The 27848-nt window shown below is 39.0% G+C and overlaps 2 protein-coding genes and 2 long non-coding RNA genes across 11 annotated transcripts in view; 2 read left to right on the plus strand and 2 right to left on the minus strand.

Annotated features, from left to right (window-relative positions):
- LOC142547171 (uncharacterized) overlaps window positions 1-27848 on the minus strand; it is a 73145-nt gene that overhangs the window by 25657 nt on the left and 19640 nt on the right. The window lies entirely within an intron of this gene.
- LOC142544896 (uncharacterized) lies at window positions 11616-12623 on the plus strand. Its single transcript, XR_012820132.1, has 2 exons — window positions 11616-11947; window positions 11995-12623. It is a non-coding gene; the product is annotated as an uncharacterized LOC142544896 (long non-coding RNA).
- LOC142547168 (uncharacterized) lies at window positions 18292-21063 on the plus strand. Of its 4 annotated transcripts, none has more exons than XM_075655303.1 (5): window positions 18292-18386; window positions 19189-19340; window positions 19470-19551; window positions 20253-20369; window positions 20985-21063. In XM_075655303.1, the coding sequence occupies exons 2-5, from the start codon at window positions 19225-19227 to the stop codon at window positions 21033-21035; spliced, it is 366 nt and encodes a 121-aa protein (XP_075511418.1). In that variant the 5' UTR covers window positions 18292-18386; window positions 19189-19224; the 3' UTR covers window positions 21036-21063. The 4 variants fall into 4 exon arrangements, with proteins under 4 accessions (XP_075511418.1, XP_075511419.1, XP_075511417.1 ...); XM_075655304.1 differs by having other exon boundaries at window positions 18298-18381; XM_075655302.1 differs by lacking the exon at window positions 18292-18386 and adding an exon at window positions 18824-18967.
- LOC142547170 (uncharacterized) lies at window positions 23175-25387 on the minus strand. Of its 4 annotated transcripts, none has more exons than XR_012820604.1 (3): window positions 23952-25353; window positions 23773-23865; window positions 23175-23676 (listed from the first exon to the last, which is right to left on the minus strand). It is a non-coding gene; the product is annotated as an uncharacterized LOC142547170 (long non-coding RNA). The 4 variants fall into 4 exon arrangements; XR_012820605.1 differs by having other exon boundaries at window positions 23175-23679; XR_012820602.1 differs by having other exon boundaries at window positions 23773-25387.

The following is a 27848-nucleotide window of genomic DNA, read 5'->3' on the forward strand; positions in this document are numbered from 1 at the left end:
GTAATATAATTGCTTATATGCGAAATACTCAGAAAATTTTTTAAGTGTTAAGAATTAACCGTTAACTTCAAATAAGTAGTCGGGATTCTGGTTCATATAATAAATAAAGAACCCCATACTTCAAGAAATAAATGAAATGTAGAAAATTTAAACATGGGCTTAAAGCTCTTGAATGTGTATAAGAAAATTGAGCAAAAGAGCATATCTCGAGATTTAGACTGATCGAGGTGTGGTGCCCCGAGCCAGGGTGTAGTGCCCTGGGCTTTGTAAGAACCAAGGTACAGAGCCTTGGGCCGGGGAACATGTCCCGGGACTTGGGAATGGTCGAGGTGTGGTTCCCCGAGCCATGGTGTAGTGCCCTGGGCTTTTTAAGAACCAAGGTACGGAGCCTTGGGCCGGGGAGCATGTCCCGGGACTTGGGAATGGTCGAGGTGTGGTTCCCCGAGCCAGGGTATAGTGCCCTCGGCTTTTTAAGAACCAATGTACGGAGCCTTGGGCCGGGGAACATGTCCCGGGACTTGGAAATGATCGAGGTGTGGTAACCCGAGCCAGGGTGTAGTGCCCTGGGCTTTTTAAGAACCAAGGAACGGAACCTTGTGCCGGGGAGCATGTCCCGGGACATGGTAATGGTCGAGGTGTGTTTCCCCGAGCTAGGGTGTAGTGCCCTGGACTTTGTAAGAACCAAGGTACGGAGCCTTGGGCAGGGGAGCATGTCCCGGGACTTGAGAATGGTCGAGGTGTGGTTCCCCAAGCCAGGGTGTAGTGCCCTGGGCTTTGGAACTCCCGGGCTAAGATATAAGAAACATACATAACTCTTTGAGAAAATAGATCTTTCATTATATCTTCCATCAAATAATTACATCTGTCAAGCGTAATATTTCTTTAAATTAAATACATTCCAGGGCCTTTTGAGAGAACGTCCTTGGGCATTTTCTAGATAAAAAGATCCCGAGCTGACCCTCCGGATTATTTTGTAAGGTCCCTCTCACCGAGCTTCCAGTTTTCCAACATCCCCAGCTGGGTTGACTTTCTTCATGAATAGATCACCTACTTGGAAGTCTCGGATTCGGACCTTCTTGTTATATGATTTCATAACCCAGCTCCGATATGCTTCCATTCGAATCAATGCTCGATCTCTCTTTTCTTGTACCAAGTCCAACTCCATGGATCGGCTTTGATCATTATTATCCGGGTAAGATTCTAGCCGGGACGAGGTTTGCCCTATTTCAACCGGAACGATTGCTTCAGAACCGTATACCAAGTTGAAGGGAGTTTCTTGAGTAGGTGCCCGGGGAGTTGTTATGTACGCCTAGAGAACACTGGTTAATTCTTCCACCAGTCATTTCCTTTACCTTGCAGCCTGGTTTTCAGTGCTTGTACAATAATTCTATTCACAACTTCTGTTTGGCCATTAGCTTGAGGATATGCAACAGAGGTGAAGGACTGAGTGATCTTCATTTCTCGGCACCATGATGTAATCTCTTTGCCCTGAAATTGTCTTCCATTATCTGAGATCAGTCTTCTAGGTACTCCAAACCGACATACTATGTTCTTCCATAGAAATTTCAAAACTTCCTGCTCAGTGATCTTGGGCAAGGGTTCAGCTTTTACCCATTTAGAAAAATAATATGCAGCCACCATCAAGAACTTTTTCTGAGCTCGGGCAATTGGGAAGGGATCCACAATATCCATGCCCCACTGATCAAAGGGGCAAGATGCCCAAATAGGCTTCATGAGAGTGGCCGGGCTATGTTGAAAATTGGAGTGATGTTGACACCCATCACAAGCCTGGACCACTCGGGCAGAATCTTGGCTAAGAGTTGGCCACCAGAACCCGGCAAGCATTGTCTTTTGGCCAAAGATATTCCTCCGAGATGCTCAGCACAACATCCTTCATGGATCTCTCGGAGGACATAATCCACTTCTCCCTCAGATAAGCATTTTAATAGAGGTCCCTGGAATGATCTCCTGTACAAGACATTATTTAAGAGAACAAACCTCGGAGCTTGTCTCTTAAACTTCTGAGCTCATGCTTTGTCCTCGGGCAGTTCGTTGTTTATAATGAATTTGATCAGTGGTGTCATCCAGGAGTCCTCGGGACACTGGTAATATTTCTTCCTCGGCGGAAAGGACCAATCGGGAAATATGCAAGACTTCCCGGGTGCTGAATTCTGACAGAGAAGCAGCCATTTTCGCCAGAGCATCTGCCTCTCCATTCTCCTCCCGTGGTATTTGTTCAATACTCCAATCCACAAAGATTTTCACTTGGGCTTGAATGAGCTGTAAATATTTGAGCATCCTGTCATCCTTAGCTTCATAAACGCCCTTTATCTGTTGAGTGATTAGCTATGAATCAGAGTACAGAATAATCCGGGATGCTCCAACCTCCCGGGCAGCTCGGATACCAGCAAGGACAGCTTCACTCGGCCTCATTATTGGTTACCCGGGAATCAATCCTTCGTGTCAATTTAATCTTTTCTCCCGGGGAGATATTATTACAACCCCTACTCCACACCCAGCAAGGCTAGACGGCCCATACACAAAAACTCTTCATACTTCCTCTTCGTCGGGTTGAACCATTTCAGATAAAAAAAATCCTTGATGGCAACCCGAGGCTTATATTCAATGTCATACTCGCCCAATTCCACTGTCCACTTGATAATCCGTCCGGACACTTCTGAGTGAGTCATAATCCTCCCAAGAGGACTATTGGTGAGAACAACAATTTGATGTGATAGAAAGTAAGTTCGCAGCTTTCGGACGGTCATGGCCAAATCAATCTTCTCTACTTCACTGTATCGAAGCTCGGGGCCTCTTAGAGCATGGCTGACATAATAGACAGGTTTTTGATCAGAGCCTTCTTTTTTTATCAGCACTGAGCTGACAGCATACTCTGTAGTAGATAGATAAACGAATAGTTTCTCCCCGGGCTCCGGTTTCACCAATACAAGAAGCTCTGCAAGATGGATCTTCAAGTTCTAGAAGGCCTGTTCACACTTCTCATCCCACCCGAATTGTTGGGCATTCCTTAGGACTTGAAAGAAAGGATAACTCATGTGTGCTGACCGGGATACAAATCGAGAAAGAGAAGCAATCCTCCCTGTACTTCTTTGACAGATCGGAGAGATGGCATATATAACACAGATTTTACTTTCTCCTGATTCACCTCAATCCCTCGGTCTGTCACTATGAACCCCAAGAACTTGCCACTCTTTACGCCAAAAATACACTTGGCATGGTTAAAGTTGATCCTGTAATGCATCAGAGTGGCAAAAGTTTCCTCCAAATAAGCAATGAAATCCACGACCTCTTTAGACTTACCCAAAATATCATCCACATATACCTCCACATTCCGGCCCAATTGTTTCTCAAAGACTTTGTTCATGAGACGCTGGTAAGTGGCTCCTGCATTCTTCAACCCGAAAGGAATTACAACATAACAAAATGTACCTCCCGAGGTGATGAAGCTGGCTTTGTCTTGATCATTCTTGGCCAGGGGGATTTGATGATACCCCTGGTAAGCATCCATGAAACTCAGCAGCTCGAAGCTTGAGGTGGAATCCACCAGTTGGTCAATCATGGGCAAGGGATAATGGTCTTTGGGACAAGCTTTATTGAGATCACGGAAGTCCACGCACATCCTCCACTTTCCGGTGGACCTAGGTACCAACACCACATTCGAGACCATGTAGGAAATTGAATTTCCCGAATGTGGCCGGCCTTCAGCAGATCTCTCACCAGTTCATCAATAACTTTGTCTTTTTCCGGACCAAAGTGTCTTTTATTCTGTTTCACCGGGTGAGATCCCGAGAGTTGGCAGGGATCTCACCCCTGATATCTGAGCATCATTTGAACATTCTCTCGGAATCTCACCCGGTGAAGCAGAATAAAAGACACTTTGGTCTGGAAAAAGATAAAGTTATTGATGAACAGGTGAGAGATCTGCTGAAGGCCGGCCACATTCGGGAAATTCAATTTCCTACATGGTTCTCGAATGTGGTGTTGGTACCTAGGTCCACCGGAAAGTGGAGGATGTTCGTGGACTTCCGTGATCTCAATAAAGATTGTCCCAAAGACCATTATCCCTTGCCCAATATTGACCAACTGGTGGATTCCACCTCAGGCTTCGAGCTGCTGAGTTTCATGGATGCTTACCAGGGGTATCATCAAATCCCCCTGGCCAAGAATGATCAAGACAAAGCCAGCTTCATCACCTCGGGAGGTACATTTTGTTATGTTGTAATTCCTTTCGGGTTGAAGAATGCAGGAGCTACTTATCAGCGTCTCATGAACAAAGTCTTTGAGAAACAATTGGGCCGGAATGTGGAGGTATATGTGGATGATATTTTGGGTAAGTCTAAAGAGGTCGCGGATTTCATTGCTTATTTGGAGGAAACTTTTGTCACTCTGATGCATTACGGGATCAAGCTTAACCCTGCCAAGTGTATTTTTGGCGTAATGAGTGGCAAGTTCTTGGGGTTCATAGTGACAGACTGGGGGTTGAGGTGAATCAGGAGAAAGTCAAATCTGTGTTATGCATGTCATCTCCCCGATCTGTCAAAAAAGTACAGAAGCTGACCGGGAGGATTGCTTCTCTTTCTCGATTTATATCCCGGTCAGCACACAGGAGTTATTCTTTCTTTCAGGTCCTAAGGAAGGCCCAACAATTCAGGTGGGATGAGAAGTGTGAACAGGCCTTCCAGGACTTGAAGATCCATCTTGCAGAGCTTCCTGTATTGGTGAAGCCGGAGCCCGGGGAGAAACTATTCGTTTATCTATCTACTACAGAGTATGATGTCAGCTTAGTTCTGATAAAAGAAGAAGGCTCTGATCAAAATCATGTCTATTATGTCAGCCATGCTCTAAGAGGCCCCGAGCTTCGATACAGTGACATAGCAAAGATTGCTTTGGCCTTGATCATGACCGTCCGGAAGCTGCGACCTTACTTTCTATCGCATCAAATTGTTGTTCTCACCAATAGTCCTCTTGGGAGGATTATGACTCACTCAGAAGTGTCCGGGCGGATGATCAAGTGGACAGTGGAATTGGGCGAGTATGACATTGAATATAAGCCCCGGGTTGCCATCAAAGCACAAGCATTGTCGGATTTTTTATCTGAAATGGTTCAACCCAACGAAAAGGAAGTATGGAGAGTTTTTGTGTATGGGCCATCTAGCCTTGCTGGGTGTGGAGTAGGGGTTGTAATAATATCTCCCCGAGAGAAAAGATTAAATTGACACGAAGGATTGATTCCCGGGTAACCAATAATGAGGCCGAGTATGAAGCTGTCCTTGCTGGTATCCGAGCTGCCCGGGAGGTTGGAGCATTCCGGATTATTCTGTACTCTGATTCATAGCTAATCACTCAACAGATAAAGGGCGTTTATGAAGCTAAGGATGACAGGATGCTCAAATATTTACAGCTCATTCAAGCCCAAGTGGAAATCTTTGTGGATTGGAGTATTGAACAAATACCACGGGAGGAGAATGGAGAGGCAGATGCTCAGGCGAAAATGGCTGCTTCTCTGTCAGAATTCAGCACCCGGGAAGTCTTGCATATTTCCCGATTGGTCCTTTCCGCTGAGGAAGAAATATTACCAGTGCCCGAGGACTCCTGGATGACACCACTGATCAAATTCATTATAAACAACGAACTGCCCGAGGACAAAGCATGAGCTCAGAAGTTTAAGAGACAAGCTCCGAGGTTTGTTCTCTTAAATAATGTCTTGTACAGGAGATCATTCCAGGGACCTCTATTAAAATGCTTATCTGAGGGAGAAGTGGATTATGTCCTCCGAGAGATCCATGAAGGATGTTGTGCTGAGCATCTCGGAGGAATATGTTTGGCCCAAAAGACAATGCTTGCCGGGTTCTGGTGGCCAACTCTTAGCCAAGATTCTGCCCGAGTGGTCCAGGCTTGTGATGGGTGTCAACATCACTCCAATTTTCAACATAGCCCGGCCACTCTCATGAAGCCTATTTGGGCATCTTGCCTCTTTGATCAGTGGGGCATGGATATTGTGGGTCCCTTCCCAATTGCCCGAGCTCAGAAAAAGTTCTTGATGGTGGCTGCATATTATTTTTCTAAATGGGTAAAAGCTGAACCCTTGCCCAAGTTCACTGAGCAGGAAGTTTTGAAATTTCTGTGGAAGAACATAGTATGTCGGTTTGGAGTACCTAGAAGACTGATCTCAGATAATGGAAGACAGTTTCAGGGCAAAGAGATTACATCATGGTGCCGAGAAATGAAGATCACTCGGTCCTTCACCTCTGTTGCATATCCTCAAGCTAATGGCCAAACAAAAGTTATGAATAGAATTATTGTACAAGCACTGAAAACCAGGCTGCAAGGTAAAGGAAAGGACTAGTGGAAGAATTACCCAGTGTTCTCTAGGCGTACATAACAACTCCCCGGGCACCTACTTAAGAAACTCCTTTCAACTTGGTATACGGTCGTTCCGGTTGAAATAGGGCAAACCTCGTCCCGGGTAGAATCTTACCCGGATAGTAATGATCAAAGTCGGGCCATGGAGTTGGACTTGGTAGAAGAAAAGAGAGATCGAGTATTGATTCGAATGGAAGCATACCGGAGCCGGGTTATGAAATCATATAACCTGAAGGTCCGAATCCGAGACTTCCAAGTAGGGGATCTAGTCATGAAGAAAGTCAACCCAGCTGGGGATGTTGGAAAACTGGAAGCTCGGTGGGACGGACATTACAACATAATCCGGAAGGTCAGCTCGGGATCTTTTTATCTTGAAGATGCCCAAGGAGATCTCTCAAAAGGCTCTGAAATGTATTTAATTTAAAGAAATATTATGCTTGACAGATGTAATTATTTGATGAAAGATATAATGAAAGATCTGTTTTCTCAAAGAGTTATTTATGTTTCTTATATCTTAGCCTAGGAGTTACAAAGCCCCGGATACTTAAAAAGCCCAAGGCACTACACCTTGGCTCGGGGAACCACACCTCGACCATTCTCAAGTCCCGTGACATGCTCCCCGGCCCAAGCCTCCGTACCTTGGTTCTTACAAAGCCCAGGACACTACACCTTGGTCCGGGAAACCACACCTCGACCATTCCCAAGTCCCGGGACATGCTCCCTGGCCCAAGGTTTCGTACCTTGGTTCTTAAAAAGCCCAGGGCACTACACCTTGGTCCAGGAAACCACACCTCGACCATTCCCAAGTCCCAGGACATGCTCCCCGACCCAAGACTCCGTACCTTGGTTCTTAAAAAGCCCAGAGCACTATACCCTGACTCGGGAAATCACACCTCGACCATTCCCAATTCCCGGGACATGCTCTCCGGCCCAAGGCTCCGTACCTTAGTTCTTAAAAAGCCCAGGGCACTACACCCTGGCTCGGGGAACCACACCTCGACCATTCTTAAGTCCCGGGACATGCTTCCCGGCCCAAGGCTCCATGCCTTGGTTCTTACAAAGTGTGGCTCGGGCACCACACCTCGATCAGTCTAAATCCCGAGATATGCTCTCTTGCTCAATTTTCTTATACACATTCAAGAGCTTTAAGCCTAGGTTTGAATTTTCTACATCTCGTTTGTTTCTTGAAGTATGGAGTTCTTTATTTATTATATGAACCGGAATCCCGACTACTTATTTGAAGTTACCGGTTAATTCTTAACACTTAGAAAATTTTCTGAGTATTTCGCATACAAGCAATTATATTACCTGGGTTTCTTGAAGACTTATCAATATATTATTAAAGAATAGTGGAAAGAAAAAATTTTCATTAATAAAAGCCCGGAGGCTGAATATTACAAAAAGAAATTACAAGAAAAAGGTAAAAAAAGAAAGTACAATCCTAACCTATATCTACGGGCTCGGCCTCTGGCTGTTCTTCTGGAGCCTCCTTCTTCTCTTCTTCCCCATCCTTGGGAAGGGATGCTATAGCACGTCCAAAGTCCGGTAAATCTCCCCTATCCTGAGGTAAAAGCCCGGCTTCTTCAAATTGTTCACGGCACTTTTCAAAACCGGTCTGGAAAAAGGGATAGGCCTGGTCCTCGACGGCCTTCTTGAATTCGGGAGATTGAAGGAAGGAGGCCTGCCACTTATCTTTATTGTACTCAGCCAGGGCCAGGACACTCTCGGCTTTCTCGGCCCGAAGTTGTTGTACCTCTACCTGCTCAGAAAGAGAATGGTTCGTCGATTCCGAGAGAGATAGGATACCTCGCAGATTTTCCTCCCGGGCAAGGCCTTCATTAATGTCATCTCTGGCCTTGTCCAAGGCCGAGCGCAAGCTGGCCACTTCCTCCTCATAAGTAGCCCGAGCCCGGGACAATTTCTCTTGAAGTTTTGACTGAGTATCTTGGAATTGTCGGGCTCGATTAGTTGAAATGGTGGCAGCCGCAGCAACCTCCTCGAAGGCCGAGATCATCAGTTGAGCAGCCTGTTCAAAAGAAAGTCAATAAAAGATAAATAATAACAGAGCAAGGCAGAAAAGCAGAAAAAACTTACCGCCAGGAGCTTGTTCGAGCCCTCGAAAATTTTGGCAGCAGGCCGAGAGTTCCTTCAAACAAGCCTCATCGTCAGGAGTCAGAAGCTGTTTAAAGATCTTAAGGCCCTGTTGCCGAGGATCCCTCCTCAAAAATGTTGACCCGGGGAAGTTGCTCGGTGAGGAGGGGCTGTTGGTTGGATTGTTGACGGGGAGGAGTGGTTGATTGAGCTGCCTCAGACGAACCCTGGCCCCCCTCCTGGTTACCTTCGACCAGGATCAGCTTCGGGCTTGTGACAACCTTTCGCTTTCTCTGGGTGAGAGGGACGTGGTCTTCAGAATCCTCCCGGGATTCATCTCGGGTCGCCTCTTCCTCTTGTTGAGTCTCGACCCCAGTCAACTCAACTTGCCTAGTCGTCTCCCCGACCTTTTTCTTCTCAGCTGCGGCTCTCTCGGCTGCTAGTTTTTTCTCCTTTGCACCCCTTCTGGGAAGAAGGAATATCATCAAGGAACCGGGAGTTAAGGCGGGCAATTAGGGTGAAGGCATTGTCTCCGAGTCTGCAAGAGAAAAAATAGTGGAGGATTATGGGGTTGATGACAATGTTGTTCATCCTAAAAAGAACGTAGACTAAAGCCATTATACGGAAGGAATTGGGGTGGAGTTGGTTGACGGGCACGCAAAAAAATTTGGCGACTGCAATATAGAAAGGAGAGATAGGAAACCGGAGATCATTTCTAACTTGGTCCCGGAAGAAAGTAGCATACCCGGGAGGAGGATGGTCAGCACGATCAGAGGGGCCAGGTATGAGAATAGAGAAGGAAGAGGGGATGGAGTCTAGAAGCCGGAGTTCCTCGTCTGCCCCCGAGCGCAGAGTGCTGCTCATAGAGGAGAACCAGGAAACCCCCGAGGCCTCGGTGGATGGAGGGTCGGAAGGTCGGCCTTTGCCCTTACCATTGTCTTTTTTCAGAACGCGGGAGGTGCCTGAGAAGGAAGGTTTGGAAGAGGAGGGTTTGGTTTGAAGAGCTGTTGGTTTTTTGGAAGTTTGGGTAGGAAGGCGACGGCGAGGGGGAGATGGGGAGGAGTCGGAGCGCATTGCGGTGGACTCATCACTAGGCGAGCCTCGCGCATTCGCTCCAGAAGTAGAAGAGGTGGAGTTCGACATTCTTAAAGAATATTGGAGAGAGAAAAACTTACGAGTCTGGGGAGGAAAGCGGTGGAAGATCTCCGGAGTAAGAGAAATTATGCGCCGGAAAGTTGAGAGAAAAATTTGCAAAGGCTTCGCCGATGGTTTTAATTTGCAAGTGATTTTTTGAAAATAGGTGAGCTAGTATATATAAGGGAAGGGAGTTAATCTCCACCGTTTATCTAAACTAATCGGAGGGTCGAGATGAATCTTGGAAGTTGTGCAGGCAGATGCAAGGACGTGTACAGTTATCGAGGCGTCATACTTATCCACTCCTCGGAATACGAAACGATTTTTCGGCGGTATAAATGCTAAAGCATGTGTCATAATGACACCATTTTGACTGCCCGAGAATACTAAACGAAAAAATATTCAAAGCCCGGGAGACATGAGACCTCAGCATATTATCTTAAGCCCGAGTGGTATCAGACCCCGGTAACTCATCCCACTTATGGGATATCTGAAGCCCCCGATGCTCTTACACGCTATTAATTATTTTTCTATGAAAGAACAAGTATGATTGATTGGGAGAGCGAGTAAGACTCTAGCCCGACTATTTTAGGGATGGGTGATGATACCTCCATAAGAACCCGGCTCATCCATTTTAGCGTGATCACATCAGAACTCGTGAATGGGCGCCGGACGAGTGTCTGGCGTAGCCACTCCGATGCTTAAGTTAGCAGGTTGAGGATGAACACCATGCAAATATATGAAAGAATATATGTAAATGCTTGAGAGTTCAAGAATTCAGAATCATTAAATGAGAAGTATACCTGCTATTTATAGTAGAAAATGAGGTAGGTACCTCGATTTCAGTGCCACCTACTAAGTATGGCAAGTTGGTTGCCCATACTATAGCTTCTGATGACTTCTAGGACACTCCAAGCCCAAGTGATTCTGACAGATTGGACAACATGTATCAATCATACTCGAGTGTGGTGCAATTCTCGAAGTGGCCCGAGTGGAAGGTACCCGGGTATTGGTCTAAGGACCCAGGCTATCTGGTGATCACCCGGGAAGAGGAGAAATGCCCAGGTCTTAAGTAAAGTGCCTGGCATATTAGCTCTGATCTGGGCTATCCAAGTAATAAGCCGAGTTAATGATGACCCGGGTTCTTATGAGGTTATTAGAACTCATAATAACATAATCATAATAACATAGGCAGTCTCAAATTTTAATAAGTGAAAATCTAGTTTGGTAAATAAATGTTTAAACCGAAACTATGTTTAAATAATCCACTCTGAGTATACAATGACCAAAGATTATGAAATCATATGGACTAAGAAAATTTATGGAGGAAAAGTAGCACGAACCATTAAAATTCATTGAACCGATTATCAGGGACCAATTTCTTCAATAAGCCGAATCAAACTGTTCAAAAATATAATTGTGTATAAAAAAAACGGGTGAGACAACTCCGTCCGGTGGCGAAGCCATTCCGACGCTCATGTCAGTATATTGTGTGAGAAAAATACAAGACTAACGTAAATAATCGTACATGAAAGCGTACCTTGTTTAGAATTAGAAGCTCTTTATTTATGATAAGGGTTCAGAGTATGCATTAGTGTAAAAAAATGCTATTGTGAAATAATTATGTAATATTAGACAATAATTGAGTACTTGATTTCATGTTTGGCCAGTGATATGGTACAATTATCAGTAATTAGGTACAATTAAACCACAATTAAATATCTTAAAATGTAATGCAAGTATAATGTAACTTAAATTGAGTACTATCTACTAAACCTAAGATTTTTTCAACGTAGTAATTGGTTAATTCAATTTTTACTAGCGTTGATGATTAATTTCAGGACAAAGATAAATGAAATTGGAATAATGCAACAACAATTATATAATGTTCAATCCAATCAAGACACACATTAGGAAACATCAACCCCAAATATTTTTTTATATATATAAAAAGATCAGTTCTCATATGGAGAACAATGATTTAATATTAAAAATTAATTGAGTACTTAATTAATATAAATCAAAGTGTTTAACAATAATATTACAACAAACAAAAGTATCTCACACCGATAAATCGAATACGTTGGGATATGAGATGCCATTGAAAAAGCTTCGAGCTTCATCCACTCTTTGTAAAAGCTGGAATTTGTTGAAAATAACTCGAAACTTCGACGTTAAATCAAAACAAAATTCTTTACTAATTCACACACAGATATATATATATATATGAAACAAGATGGAAAATCAATGTTAATTGTTTCATTTTTTTTTTTTTGAGATGTGAGTTTTTTTTAGCTTTGAAATATAAAATGAGAAGAAATGAGATATTAATGGAGAGGTAGCTTTGAAATAGAAAATGAGAAGAAATGAGAAATTAATGGAGAGGAGCAAGTTGTTTCATGTGCATTTCATGGGTAAATTTGTTGGTTAGAGAGTTCAAACAAAGAAACATGATCTTTGACGGAGACTGAATCATAACAAAACTATTTTTTTAAAAAAAAATCTAACTAATGAAAATTGATTTTTTTAAAAAATTAAAAGAAGAAAAAAATATATATATAAAAAAAACAGGAGGCTCAGATCTCGAGAAAAGGAGCAGAGGGGACACCACACCACGCCATGGCTGCCGATCGCCGGTTGCCTGCGACGCTGAGCGCAGCCCATTCCGTCGCACCGCCGTCCGGGACCGCCCCGCCAAGATACGGGTCCGATCATCCTCCTGCCCTACCCATTAGCTCAAAACATTGAAAGAAATAAAAAAATCGTCATCACAGCCTCGTGATTCGCCAGCATAACAACGCTATTTACTCGGAAAACAGAGTAATCGCCGAAGACGGCTGAGTAGGTCTCACAGAAGAAAGAAAGATACAGATGAAACAGCGCCATACGAGAAATAATGTTCGCCGATGGAAAGATAAACCAGCAAATATATATACACACACACATACATCTGTATTGCTAGCTAGCTGCCTGCTGTTGGTTCATCTTTTCGAGGAAGGGCGGTTGGTTTGTTCGAGAAAAATCACGGGCCGAGCAGAGTGGGGGCAACCGCCCTCGGAGAAATCCCGTCCCTCCGCCGCCTCATTTTCTTTGATTTTTTTGAGCTAATGGCTGACTGAGAAGTGTTTTAGTGTTCAGGTTGTCGTCAAGTTTCAAGTTTTAGTAGCTTTAAGATTAGTTTTAACATTAAAAAAAAAAAAACAAGTTTAACTTTTAAATAAAATATTATTCACTCTATTTCATATATTTATGTTGAAATATTTTTGTCCATCTCAAATATATGATTCAATTTTTATTATTTTATTTAGGGATAAATATGAGTCGAGCTACTCATGCTCAGTCAATTCGAGCTCGGTCGAGTTCGAGTAGTTCGAACCTATAATCAAGCCGAGCTCTAGTAGTTCGCGAGGTACTACTCGATATATTATCGAGTCGAGCTCGAACAACTCGCTACATAAAAATTATATATAAAAATAAAAAAAACATTTAAAAAAATCGAAATCGAGTTTTTTGAACTCGAGTATCTCGTTATATTATCGAGTCGAGCTCCAACAACTCGCTATATGATCGAGCTCGAGCTTGAAAATATATATTTATAAATTTTTTATTTATATATTTTTATAAATTATATATAAAAATAAAAAAACATTTAAAAAAATCGAAATTGAGTTTTTGGAGCTCGAGCAACTTGCTACATTATCGAATCGAGCTCGAGCAACTTGCTACATTATCAAGCTCGAGCTTGAAAATTACTACTCGAGTAGCTCGGGTTGAGTCGAGCTCGAGCTCGTCAGCTCGATTGCTCTTGTAGTTTTATCCACTCTTTTACCATTCTACCTTTTTTAATTTATTTTTTGAATTACTAATTTGTTTATTTAATTACTAAAACATTCATTAAATCATAAGTGAAACGAGAATTTTTTTGTTAAATTTTCATTCTCGATAATTTTTTAACCATGTGAAAATACACACGAAGATAAATATATGTGACAAAGAGAGTAATTATTTTAAGTCAAACATATATATTTAAGATTAAATAAACTAATTAATTTTTGTTTTCTAGAAAATGGATGTTTAATCGAGATTAAACGTATTCAAACTTCGACGAAATTAAACGTCATTTAATCGAGTTTTTTAAAAAACCATATGATGAAAAATGAAAGCTTTCCAAGAATTTTTTTCCTTTTTTTATTTTTATTATAACTGATGTCGGGGTTAAAATCTCGAACAAGAGACTTGTTTCTATTTTATATGCTTTGTGCCACTTGAGCCAAAGGCTAGCGGTAGCGCCCCAAGATTTTGAAGGTAAAATTGAATGTCGTGTTGTAGAGCTTGAAAAGATATTTGTTTTCGGATCTATAGATTCATACATTCGTATGATTTTAGAAATTATTTCTCGAAAATAAATATTTAAAATATATTTATTTAATTTAACAAATATAATTATAGCATGTTAATAAAATATTAAAGTTAAATAGCTATCAAACAAAATTATAATAAAATAATTTAGATTCGGATTTTTCGAAAAATTAGACTGATAAACTAGAGTGGATATTGAAGTATTCAATATTAAATATAAGTAGGACTCTTGTGATACGATCTCACGAATCTTTATCTGTGAGACGAGTCAATCCTACCGATATTCACAATAAAAAGTAATACTCTTAGTATAAAAAGTAATAGTACTTTTTCATTGATGACTCAAATAAGATATCCATCTTACAAAATATGACATGTGAGACCGTCTTATACAAGTTTTTGCCATTAAATATATCCGGTTTGCCATGAATTTGTTGTCATGTAGATTTTTCTAATTAATATATTTTGACAATGTAGTTTAATTCTTAGTGTTTAATGTCAATTGTGAGAAATACAGCAACTAAAAGATGTTCAAAACAATCATATAAATGTGAAATAAATTACTTTATTTCATTCAATGAATTTACAAATTTCATCAAATACATGAACACATTGCTTTTAACAATTATTTTTTAAAAAACCTTTTTATTTTTAAGTAAAAAAAAATTCTGAAACTCCATTGAACTAAGATCCAATTTATCATGAAATCTTTTACCCCAAAAAATAAAAATAAAAACGTATAATTACTTTATGTTGAAATTAACTGTCATAGTATTCATTAGTATAAAAAGATAGAAATTTGAGATAGTAAAACATAAATTAAATTGGAGATCAAAGTCCGAATAAATCGATTAATTATTACAATTTCCAAAAACCAGACAGTGCCATGTATTATTACAAAATGACAATGGTGGGATTATTCTTGCATGAAACTATGAAGCTCACATCAACAAAAACACACCAAGGACTTCTGATTGCCACACTCGACAAAATTAACTGAACACAAACATCAGATTGACAAGGGACCGGCCTTGTTACCTTCAATGCACATGATTCATTGACAGCTGCTCGTTCGTTTGTTCACCAACCATATCTCTAATCTCAACTCAGTCATCACCGGCGCGCCGCCTGTCTTGTACACTATCAGAATTTCCAAGGACTCGACCTTGTCCCTCAGTAACCAATACAACACATGGAGACGATTAGAAACCTTAAATCTACGATGAAATCATATGATATAATTATATGAATCAGCCGTTCAAGTCTAAGCTCATAACTAAACATTGATTCCTGCAGTATGACCTCTCATGACAATCGAGCAAACTTCGAACGCAGAAAACATCAATAGAGCTCTCAGATTGGATACATTAGTAATTGTCAAAAGTAGTCGGACCGTAATAGGGGTTTAATGAAAATTAAGCTCCAGCACAAATTCAAGAAAATGATCGCAAAAAAGCCACCATAAGATGTCGTCTGCATACATGATCCATAAAGCAATACTCAATGACTACAACCAAGAAATCCTACCAGGACATAACTACAAGAAATTTAATCCACATGTCGGATGTAAAAATGGTTGGATCTCGGTTTTCTACGTGCCCAAACGCAGCGGAAGTTTAATAATTTTTAGATCTTGACTTTCAAGATCCTTTTAGACACTCATATGGTTTTTATAATTAAACATTCATAGGAAGTAAATTGTTATATCTTTTGTGAATAGATCACTAGGCTCCAACTATTCCGGGGGTTAGCGGAGATAGCTCTTGATGAATTCCCTACGAACTTTCTTCAGATCTCCTTTGTGTATTCTTCTAATCAGGTCCACGACTAGATGATTTGTTCCTCTTCCTAATTGCACTAGAAAATTTTGAGGAAGTTTTAACGTTGGAGAGAAAAATAAGAGAGACGGCTCAACCCTCTTTCCAAAAGGAGAGGGCCGAAAATTTGAGGAGAAGGGAGGCCAAATTTTTGAAAATTGTGATGTTGGAGACTAGGGTTATGGCTTGATTACTCCTATTTATAATTAAGCCATGATCTTGATACATATAATTAACGTTAGTGGACTTGATTAATTAATTTGGTTAGTTCAACTAGTTTAATTAATTAATCAAAATCCATTAAGAATTTTAATTATTTAGTATGTTGGACTTGTACTCCTACAAGCCCATTAAACATACTTTCCACCAATTTTAATTTAATATTTATTAAATTCAACTTTTGAGTTTAATAAATTAAATTCATTAAAAATTCAACATTTTAATTTATTATTTAAATTATAAATTCGACTCCTTGAATTTTATCACCTCCAGTATTTAATATTTAATAAACTCAACTTTTGAGTTTAATAAATTAAATTGTCAAATTTTATAAATTCAACTACTTGAATTTATTCTCTCAAAATGTAATTATCATAAATTCAACTCCTTGAATTTATTTCTCTCAACGGGAACAAACGATCCAATGCTTGTGTGACCCTCAATGGTTCATGGATAGAGCTAGCCGTGAGTTCACAACTCCTTGTGATTCAGGACATAATCTTTTATTCGGGCTTACCCTAATTTGCCCCATTCTTTGCATCAACAATTGATCATAAGAATGTCAGAAATCATATTTCTGATTAAACCCATCGAATCATGATAAGAACGTCTAGTAGCATCGTCATATGATTCCCTAGGTATCACTGATAATGTCTGCAATAACCAGTCGATTATGATTAGCATACAGTACTGTCCCTTCATCTCATATATCCCGATCGAATCATGGTAAGAACGTCTAGTAGCATCCTCACATGATTCCCTAGGTATCACTGATAGTGTCTGCAAGAACCAGTCGATTATGATTAGCATACAGTACGGTCCCTTCATCTCATATATCCCGATCGAATCTGCAACCATTGGTTCATCGAGGGTTTCATAATAATTCGATAACTATGTGATACATATACATAGTGACATCGCATGTACTATTGGAGAACTCTTTTTCTAACGTACATCTCATACTCTGGCCAGAGATTCCACGCACTATTATTTCATCAGATCACATAGGATATCCACACTCATATCATCAGATCACATAGGATATCCACACTCATAGGTGAACGGTGAATCCCCGACTACAATGCACCGGCTCCTATATGTGTCGCAACTGTACGCAACCTCGCCACCTGATGACTCTCCTGGAGCCAGTAAACGAGTCAAAGCCACAGCCCTAGCATATAGAGCCTCAGTGTTGTCCCAGGTCGTAAGGACTAATGGTGTACGATCATAACCACAGACTTTTCCTCTCGATGAATGATAACCTCTTGGAAAGTCCGAGGGAGGGTTGTTCGGTATAATCATCATATGACTACCCATCTGCATGTTTGGACATCTCTATGCCCTTACCAAGAAACGCAGTACACAACATCACAGATGCTAGTCTCGAGTTCAAGCGACATTTATCTATGTTTTAGGCGACTGAATCGACTAGGAACGAATTTAGATCATACAGTGTTTACAAACGAATTTCAACATCGAATTATGATTCATTTGTATTAAACTATAATCAAGATCTTTATCTATGTTTTATAACATGGGTATACAAATAAAGAAATAACAAACCATGAAATAATGAATTATATTAAAATAAAGATTGTTTATTACAACTGAGTCGATAAAATTCCTAGCGAACAGTTGGCTTGCAAGGAATCTACTCTAATAAAAATGATTACATACTTGTAAATGATTCACATTCCAAACATAAAGTCAATCATTTTGGCACCAAATGAAGCACTTCCATTCTAGAAAATCCTGTTATATTAATTATTTTTCCACAAACCAAAAAACAAAATTGAACAAAACAATGCACAACATTAGAAAACAAAAAATTTACGCAAGAAAATTTCTCACTCCAAGAAAAGCCATAACCTTTATTGAAAGTTCCAATGTAGTCCCGAATAATCAAATGTCGATATTAGCGACGGTTTCCAATGTAGTCCTCAAATGTCGATATTAGCGACGGTTTATGACTACCGTCGCTACTAGCGAGCGACGGTTGCGCACAAACCGTCGCCGATCATTAAACCGTTGCTATTGTCGACGGTTTAATCAAAAACCGTCGAACACTGTCGCCAATAGCGACGGTTTTACAAACACTGTCGCCGATCTAAATTGGCGACGGTTTGTCAATTATCTGTTGCTAGGAGCGACGCTTTAACTCAAGCGACGGTTTTCGCAAAAAGGGTCCATACGTATCTATATATACCGAGGTTCGCGAACTCAGCGATTTTCGCCGTTCTTCTCTGGTAGTGCGAAGCTCTATCAATTTTTTCACGGTTTCGGTTTTTTTGTACTAACATTTTTTCGTTTTAACTTCGTATATTTGCTCGTTGGTGTGATCTTTCAACGTTACGTGGATCTGCATATCTTCGCGCACGTCAGGTTTTTAAAGCGTTTTCTTTACAGAATATTTAATTTTAATTTTTGCGTAATAGTTTATTTATGAATTTTAGTGTAGTATTTTATTTATGATTTTTAGCGTAGTATATTATTTATTTTGTAAAACCATCGCTGAATTCAGCGACGGTTGATTAAAAACCGTCGCTTAATATAACGACGGTTTTGTACAACTCTTTTTTTCTGATATGTGCTTATGATTCAAGTATTAATTTTTATATCAAATATATTGATTTAACTGCAAAAATATCATTTTTATAATTTGTATAATAAACAAGTGAAATTATTAATTTTTATTTCAAATATATCGATTTTACTCCTAAAGTATTTCACCTAATCTCGAGCATATGTATGAAGGAATATTTTAAAATTTTATTTTTATATTAATTAATTTTAAATAAATCGAACAAATCTTCCATTTTATTGACCCTAAGTTTCGTTCAATTGATTGTGAATCGACGCAAGAAGATTTGACTGGATTTTTAAGATTTGTTTTAATCAATTTTAGGGTTCTTCTCATTCATTCGCCGTGTACCCAAAAGAAATGGGGGTTTCAGAATTGGATGGTTGGTTTCCTCTGCTAATTCTCTTCTACTCTTTCCTGTTAAATTCCTTTAAACCAATATCTTGATTGCCACTGATGTTTGTTCCTCGTCCTGTTTCATCCCAAGTTAATTTACACCAAATTGGTGTTGTTATACTGAGTAGCTTATGCATTTATTTAGTCACGGGAAAGCAGAGCACGTGTTCTATTATTTGCCTGAAAAACCCAAATTGTTGCTTTCAGGAATGTACATGCCAAAGTTTAATATGTGGCGGCTTTATGAATTATGAAGGCTGGAATGAGATTGTGAGAATTCAGAAGTTTCGTCGAATGCTTTCTTACGCTGGGTTTTTCGGCTTCACTGCTCTCATCAGCTATGCCTACACTAACAATACGTGAGTTTATCGCATATGTTGGATCCTTTGTTTGTCTGCTTTTATTTGAATATCTATTTTATGGTTGGGTTTTGGTTTCTATTCCGGAAAGTTTGGTTAAAGTTTGATGGGATATCATTGTTTTATCAGGACTAGAGCTGGATTCTCAAGAGCAGACCAATTCTATGCATCTTATCCGGCTGGGACTGAGCTTCTCGTAGACACTACTAAGGTCAGTTAGTTAAATTATTCGGATGTGTTATGGATTATAACACATTTTCTTGTTTTTTTTACCCATTTTTAGTGGCATGTAGTCGGTGATACGTTTCTCGGGATTGGAGATTTCATCGATCTCTGGAGATAAAATTAGAATTTGAGACCGATGAGTGTTAAATTGTTGGGATGTTTGTATGTATCGAAAACCGGGGAGGCGGGGATGAAAATGAAGGATTCGATTGAATAAATGATCATGGGCATCTATCTTTTGTACATAAGTAAGACCAGTGCATGGTTATGCAGAAACTCGGTCAGGCAACATGCATGGTGACAAATAAAAATCAGAAAAATAGATAATTGGTAAGACTCGTAAGAAATTTTGTTGTGCGTAAATCTAAGCCCTTCGAGTTTCTTTTGATTTGTTTAACTGGGTTTTATTTAGTTTGTGATGTGGTGTTGATATTTTGGCAGAAGAAATTGAATTAATGTAATGAATTAGACTGAACCTGCTTGATCAATTTTGATTGTCTTCAACCTGATGCCAGTACTTTTCTCCTAAAGCATAATTGTGCGCTCTTTCCTTATTTTCATCTAGAATTTCCCGTGCTCTTTGCTTCACTATAATTTTATATGGGCTTTTGCTCTATATTATAGTCCTGCAATTCCAAATTTCTTTTTTCAAGCTGATGTTCTCTTGAAATTTTGATTCGCTGACAGCTATACAAAGTTGCGCTCGTGAATTGCTTTGAAATAGAGGAGTGGGGACCGATTGAATGGTGCATTTTGGCTAAGCATTTTGAACGCCAAGGAAAATCTCCATATGCGTATCATGCTGTAAGCTGGTTACGTGTTACAGTCAGTCTGTTTCATATTGTTTTCATAGCCTTTGCTCTTAATTATTTTGTGACAATTCTAGCAAATTTCAATTAATGAAGTATGAAAAGTGATGAGTAGTTTGCATTTGTTCTATTGTCGTATGACATTTCTTCCGAAGGATTTGTATAGTGTCGCTTTCAACCTGGCATTAGCATTAGTTGAGAGGGAATATGATTAAAAAAAAAAACCATGAATATTATTAATCTAGGCATGCTTGTATGCTGTACAACAATGTATTCGGATTACCAAACAATCATAGCGTATGCGAAGTTAAAATTGTGATTGTTGTATGTCAAGTGAAGAAATGCAGCAATATATAATATCTATTGAGATTTGGATAAAACCAAGTGTTGTTGGGGGAGATTTTGTTTTTTTCCTCCTAATTTAACGAGGATTTTCCTAAGCAATGGGTTTGGTGTCTGTTACATTCCACATCTTACGATCAATTGATTGAATTACAATTGAATTATGAGGTCAGGGTGTTGGAGATTTTTTTGAATTACTGCATTTTTTTTTTACCTCTTTAAGTTGTTCGATATGTCGTCAACACTGTCGTTTTTTGTGATTTTGTAGCAATACATGGCGCACCTTGCATCGCAAGGGCAGCTCGATGGAAGTGGCTAGGTGAGTGGCGCTAATTATTTATAGATACGAGCTCGAAATCTCACGCTTGAAGAATTACTACTATATTAACGATAGTTTCGGATGAAAGAAAGTACTAAAAATAGTCGCCTTTATAGGATTGGAACGCAATACCATTGTGTAACAATTCCTCCTATCTAGTGTGGAATACAATACCGCATTGTAATTTGCATTGAGCCTCAAGGCTTGTAGTTAATTCTAATGTACCCAACATTGGTAATAATTGTTAGAATTTTAGTTGTAGTTTTGCTGCATGGAATTTCGAAAAAATATATTATGTTAGATTGTAATATAATAAATAATAGAGCGCAAAATTTACCATTAAATTACAACCAAAACCATAATTCACTACAAAAAAATCGGTTGGATTAACGACGGTTGGTCTGAATATATTCTGTTGTAATTGAAATATTTAAATAATTTTGTGTTCCCAGGCGCGCTTTTAATTGCAGAAACAAAACCCTCCCGCCCACCATGTTGGCTACAACACTACAAACCTCGCCTTCAGTAAGTTTTTTTTATGTTTTGTGTGGGTTGGGGTTTGAAGAATATGTTGTTCTAAATGAAATTTTAAATATTTTGTTTTCCCCGATGTGTTTTTCATGGTAGGAAACAAAATCCCGTCGAGCGCAGACCCCAAGCCTAAAACCAACCTCGCCTTCCCATCCTTACTTCTAGTGTGGGTTGGTTCGAACAAATATATGGCTCGGATCATACGGATTGAGCTACGTCGTGAGACAGTTTTTTTTTGTTTTGGTTTTTGTTTTTTTTAAAGTTATTTGTTCAAAAAGTATCTAATCTTGATTTAAAAATGTCTTTGACTTGAGCGATAGTCATTCAAAATAAGATATGAAACAATACTGTTACTAAGCTGACTAAAATTGAAAAAAAGTGCGATATAAAGACTAAATATAATAATTAATTGGAAGAAAAATGACGTTTCGAAAATAAAAGAACTACACATATTTTTAATTGTCTGCTTGTTCTTCGATTCCTCCACGAATTAACTTGATATAATTTTTATCAAGTCTTGTTCGTTGATTAGTGAAACATTAAATCTCAACACAATTGTTCATACATTGGATTTGCAGATGCAGAATTAACATGGAACGAATCTATATGAATATTGAAAAGGCTCTCATATGTAAGTTATATTATATATTTATAATGACTTGAATCCTTATTTTGAATGAAGTACTAATTAAGAGTTGATTAAAGAGTTATTAATTAAATATTATTAAGAAATTGATAATTCGGGATTAACCCGTTGAGATCCACCGAATTTCAAATAGACATATAAAGAACAGAGCTCTTGAAAAACGAAATAGCACATTGATTTGTCATTAGGAAGTACTCGATATTATGTGCATGTATTATATATGTGTGAACTTATATTATTATTGTTCATTTTTAGATTTTTATTTGAGTTTCCTTGATTTCCAGATACATGAACTGGTTGGGTATAGGGAAAAAACTGAAGCACATCCAAAAGGTGACGTGTACAAAGTTGAGAAGTTTATTATAAAATTGATCCCACTTGTGCCAATTTCAGAGCCAATGGGAAAGGGAAAGGGAAAGGGAAAGGGAAAGGGAAAGGAAACGAGGCTCGTAGATGATTTGAGGGAAGTCGTGTCTAAAAGGAGTAGGATGCAATCATGGGAAGCTACTACTGGGTGTTGATAAAAAATAGCCCAAGATATCTTTAAACCTTTTAGTTCGAGTGCAAGTCAAGTCGTGGATGAATTGACAGCAATTGAACAGACATTTACTGTCGAATTGTCATTTTTCCTTTCAATTACTTGGATATATTATGCTTTTAAAATTTTAAATAATTAAAAATTAAAATGATGTAGTTAGGTGGTTATTAATATAATGATGATACGAGGAAGAACACACCAAGAGACCAAGGTGGTTATAATGTGATGCTCTTCCTTAATAATAGTAACTTAGTAAGAAGGCAATCATAACCCTCTCCATACAGTCTACTTATATAAAAAAGTTTTGATCAGCAGACAAGATGATGAAGATTAATCGTTTCACTATCTGCATCTATTGAGAGTTACTTGTGAAAATTCTACCAAGAAACTCATACCTCAAGTCTTTTGAACATCAATATAGTGATTGCAGTAAAAATTCTGGTTTTATAATCAATCCTACATGTTTGCACAAGGAGAGGGAAAAATGATGAAAGGAAATGTATGTTGGCTTTTAGCAGTAAAAAGTGCTCGAGTAAACAAGGTTCTGTTAAATTCTTCAACCAAATTGTGGGAGAAACTATAATAGCAGAGCAAATCTAACCCTTTTAAGGTAAGCCAGCCAAAACATGATTAAAAAATTGTAGCCATTCGAGAATTAAGAATAAGGAATGCAACAAACAAAATGTTAAGAGTTGAAAGCGGCCGCTGAATGTTCGAAAATCCAAACTTCATGTGGACATGCAAAGAATATTGACAAAAGATAAGCAGCTAAGTTCATAGATAACAAGCAAAGAACGCAAAAATGGATCAAACCTTCCAGATATTTCCCATGAAAACAGTAAAGTTTCTGAAACGAGCTCCTGATACGTCTGCCGGTGTTCGAAGTATGAGAACGACCCAAAGTCATACATCACTGGACTTTTGTCCTACTAGAATGCAAAGATGAGTCGGATATTACGAGACTTACCAGCATGCAAGAGCTTTTGTAAAGGAAAAAAAAGAAACAACAAAAGTAATGAAACCTCAGCGACCAAGATTATTTTAGAATTGACACCGCCATGGACAAGTCCCTTGTTGTAAAATGCTTGCAACATGCTTGCCATTTCATTCGCCACCTTCATTATGTCCTTACAACTAAAGGTATCTAGTCTAATAGAAATCCACCAGAAAACTATTTATCAAGAATGATATATAAAGTTACCTAATAGCTAAGGAAAAATAGCTTAGAGACCAGTGGGAATAATCTCGTGCAAAAGTTGGAGTGATCCTCCCTCATATATAACTGTCAGATGCCTTTCACAATGGAATCCAATCAAATTCACAACATTTGGGTGTGATTCGATCTCGGGAACCCTCAATAGGTTGAGCTCGTCCTGTGACACACATCATCAGATATGTTTGCCAAACGTAGGGCGAGAGTTTATTCTCATGTCATGACAAGCACGTCCCGACGTCCCGATTCATTCAGGACGATCCCTCGGTGAAGCTTTTCAAACCCATTGTAGCATACAAAAGTACTAGATTTGAGACACTCGGTAATCTGCATTAACTGGTCGAAGCAGTAATGTTTGACCCCTATATCCAAATTCCATACTCCAACGACTGGAAAACTACATTTGCGCTCAAAATCAATTACAAATTACATACTAGTACAGAGAAAGGATCGACTAATCGAACCTTTGGTTTTAGTAGGCATCATATTCACGTGGATGAAACCTGTAAAGAACACAAGGAACAGAAACAGGCCGTTGAGTGGGGATCATATCTTTCTGAAAGCAATACAGTTTCCGAGGCGCAGATTTCAACCTCTCCAAAAGTTGGCATACTTGCACATGATCTGCAAACAAAAACTCAACTATCGTACCCAGGAAATTCCACCAGGACATCACAATAAGAAATTTTACCTGGATACCGGGCATATAAATGGTTCTGTACAAAGCAAAACTAGTAAACAAGTCACCAAAACACAATATAAAAGGTCTAAATACGGAAAATTTATGCTAAAAAGAAGAAGAAAAAATAAAAATTGGAGGCTCAGATCTTCAGAAAGAGGGCAGAGAAAACACAACCACGCCATGGCTGCAGATCCCCGGTTGCATGCGAAGATGAGCAGAGCCCATTCCGTCACACTGCCGTCCGGGACCGCCCCGCCAAGATACGGGTCGGATAATCCCATGTCCGACCCATTAGCTCAACAAAATCGGAAAAAAAAACTCATCGTCACAGCCTCTTACCTGAGCTATGTATCTATATATATCGAGGTTCGCGAACATTTTCTTCAGCGATTTTCGCCTTTCTTCTCTAGCAGTAGCGAAGCTCTGTCTATTTTTTCGCAGTTTCGGTTTTTTTCCTTTGTACTAACATTTTTTCGTATTAATTTCGTATATTTGTACATACATATAAACGTTTGTATTGCCAGATTCTTAGGGATCATATTTCGTAGAAAGGGCTGTTGGTATTCCGGGAAAATCATGGGCGGAACAGAGGGAGGCAACCGCCCTCGAAGAAATCCTGTCCCTCTGTCGCCTCATTTTCTCTGTTTCTTGAGCTAACGGGTCCTTGTGGTGACTGGTGTGTTAAATCGGCGTGGCAGAAAATATGTCCTTTGTTGGGTAAATTGCTCATAAACTCCCAACCCCAAACTCAACCTTACCCAAATTCTTTGCACATCAAAAACTTTTTTTAAACTCCCTAATACAATAAAATTGACAAAATTACCCTTATTCTATATTTTATTTTAATTGATCCTCGCGCTTTCCAAATGGTATCAGAGCCATAGGTTGATTTATTTCAAACACGTGATTTATTATTATAGAGAAACGAAATGTTTGAGGAGGAGAATTTCGAAAAATTATGAATCCGAACTTTAGTTCGAGAAAAATAATTTACAAGGATTATTCCAATATTTTGGAATATACACAAGAGCATCTAACTATTGTTAGATATCAGGAGCAGAAAGGGACGCCTCAGCACCCTCGGGTAAACTTACGATTCAAACAAATAAGTTTCTGGAGATAGTAACAGATTTCTCTAAGCTCTCTTCAGACCTTAGGGAAATCCAAAAAATGGTACAAAATTATGGCAATAAGCTATATTTTGTACCCCAACAAGTTGAAAAAATCCTTGAAAATCAGGAAGAAATTCTTGGAATAATAAAGGATATTCAAATAAGAATTCAGAAATTAGAACAACAACTAAGTCCTAGTAAAAGAACTTCAGGATGATGGTTACCACCATCATTTGGTACTGAACTTTTGTTACATCAACAAGGGAAGGCCAGAGTGGTGTCAAAACCTTTGACTAAAGAAGAAAAGATGATCAATCTAATTAAATATGTCTCAGAAAAGAAATTAATCTGATGAGAACTTTAGAAAGGATTGGTCTGGAGGATCTACAAGAGCCTGCGGAATCTTTCGCAAATCTTAAAGTTGTAGATCTAAAGATGAACACAGCAGGAGGAGAACCACCTGCTATAACCTGGTCATCTTCTCAGGAACCACCAAGGGAAAGTGTGGGATCTTAAAATATAAACATGAGAGAATCTCAACCCGATTTTCATACTGGTGGAGGATCACACCCAGCGAGAACAAGGACAAGGAGGAGTCAAATTCCATTGCACCAAACACCCTATGAGAAAACTATCTTAGATCCTATACATCCTTATGGGGTTATGCTTAACCTTGTTGTATTAGATTTTAAAAATAGAGAAGATCTCATAGAAGACTGGACATCTGCTATGAGAATCACAGCAGGAACACTTGATCTCAACAAAGAATGATTCATTAAACTTTTAGAAATGAGTCTTATGGGATCAGTGAAAATTGCTTGGGACATGACTTCATTAGAAATGAAAGAGTCAGTTCTAGCCGGAGAATCTCTGAGCGAGATAGCCGAAAAAATGGCTACCCTATTTAAAGCACAATTTATAGGGGTAGACTATTTTAACAGTCAAGACACAGAGAAGAGGAAGAAATATACTCAAGCTCTGTATAGTCTTGAATTACATGATATATGTTTAGTTGATGAATACATTATGTTATTCACTAAATATAGATGGAATTCAGGAGTCGAAGAAGATATATCTATGCAGCTTTTCTTCGCAAAAATGCCAAGTCCCTGGAGAGAAATGTTCATAAGGGAATACGTACATGGCAATCCAGATACGTTAGCACGAAGAGCTTCTTTTCTCAAAGGAAAATTGGCATAATGGTGTCATATGACAGCATTACAAAAGAATTACAAACGCTTAGGGGTATCAACAAAAAAACTCCTTTGTGTTGTAAGGAAAATGATCTCCCAACAATTATTGGAAGTAAAACACAGAAGCATAAGAGGAAAAGTTTTAGAACTCATCCTTATGCTCGAAGTGAAAGAAATTCTTGGAAACTAAGAACAGTATGGTCTAGATAGAAAGCCAGATCTTATAAATTTGGACAAATAAGTGGACCATCAAGAAGTAAGATATCATCCCAAGCATCGAGTACATCTCGAAGCACAGGAAGAACACCTATGATACTCGAGCTAATGAAAGTTTCAATGATTGTAATTGCTGGACATGTGGAGCAAGAGGTCATATCTCGACCAATTGTCCAGAAAATGAAAAAAAGAAGTATTAAACGCTTCGATCCAACCCCGGACATTGAAAAAGCGGTTTATTACCAAGATCTTATTCAGGTATACCGATTTGAGGACATTGCCTCATATGAAAGTATATATGAAGAAGAAGAAGAAGTCTTAAGTCAGGGAGAATATGATGGAGCAGAATCGGAATCTGACTGAGGACGAGGTGTTTCGACACGAAACACATGAAGATTTGTCTGGGTTTTTCAGCCGGACAACAATATCTCATAATATGGTCCAAAGGATCATGAGAGAAAATCATAGTCTACAAAGATATCAAGGATTCTCTGCAGGACATGTAGAAAATTTCTTAGGAAGTCTTGGCCTAAGAAACAGAAAGCATCATCTAATTTATAAAGTTTCTAGAAGGGAAATGGAAATCCCGATGTAACTTACAGGAAATAGAATGGAGATGCAGTTAATTCCTTCCGAAGAAATTAAGGAAGAATAACAAAAACTCAAGATAGAAGTAACAAGG

Source organism: Primulina tabacum, chromosome 5, assembly GCF_025594145.1.
Source record: "Primulina tabacum isolate GXHZ01 chromosome 5, ASM2559414v2, whole genome shotgun sequence".
Lineage (NCBI taxonomy): Eukaryota > Viridiplantae > Streptophyta > Magnoliopsida > Lamiales > Gesneriaceae > Primulina > Primulina tabacum.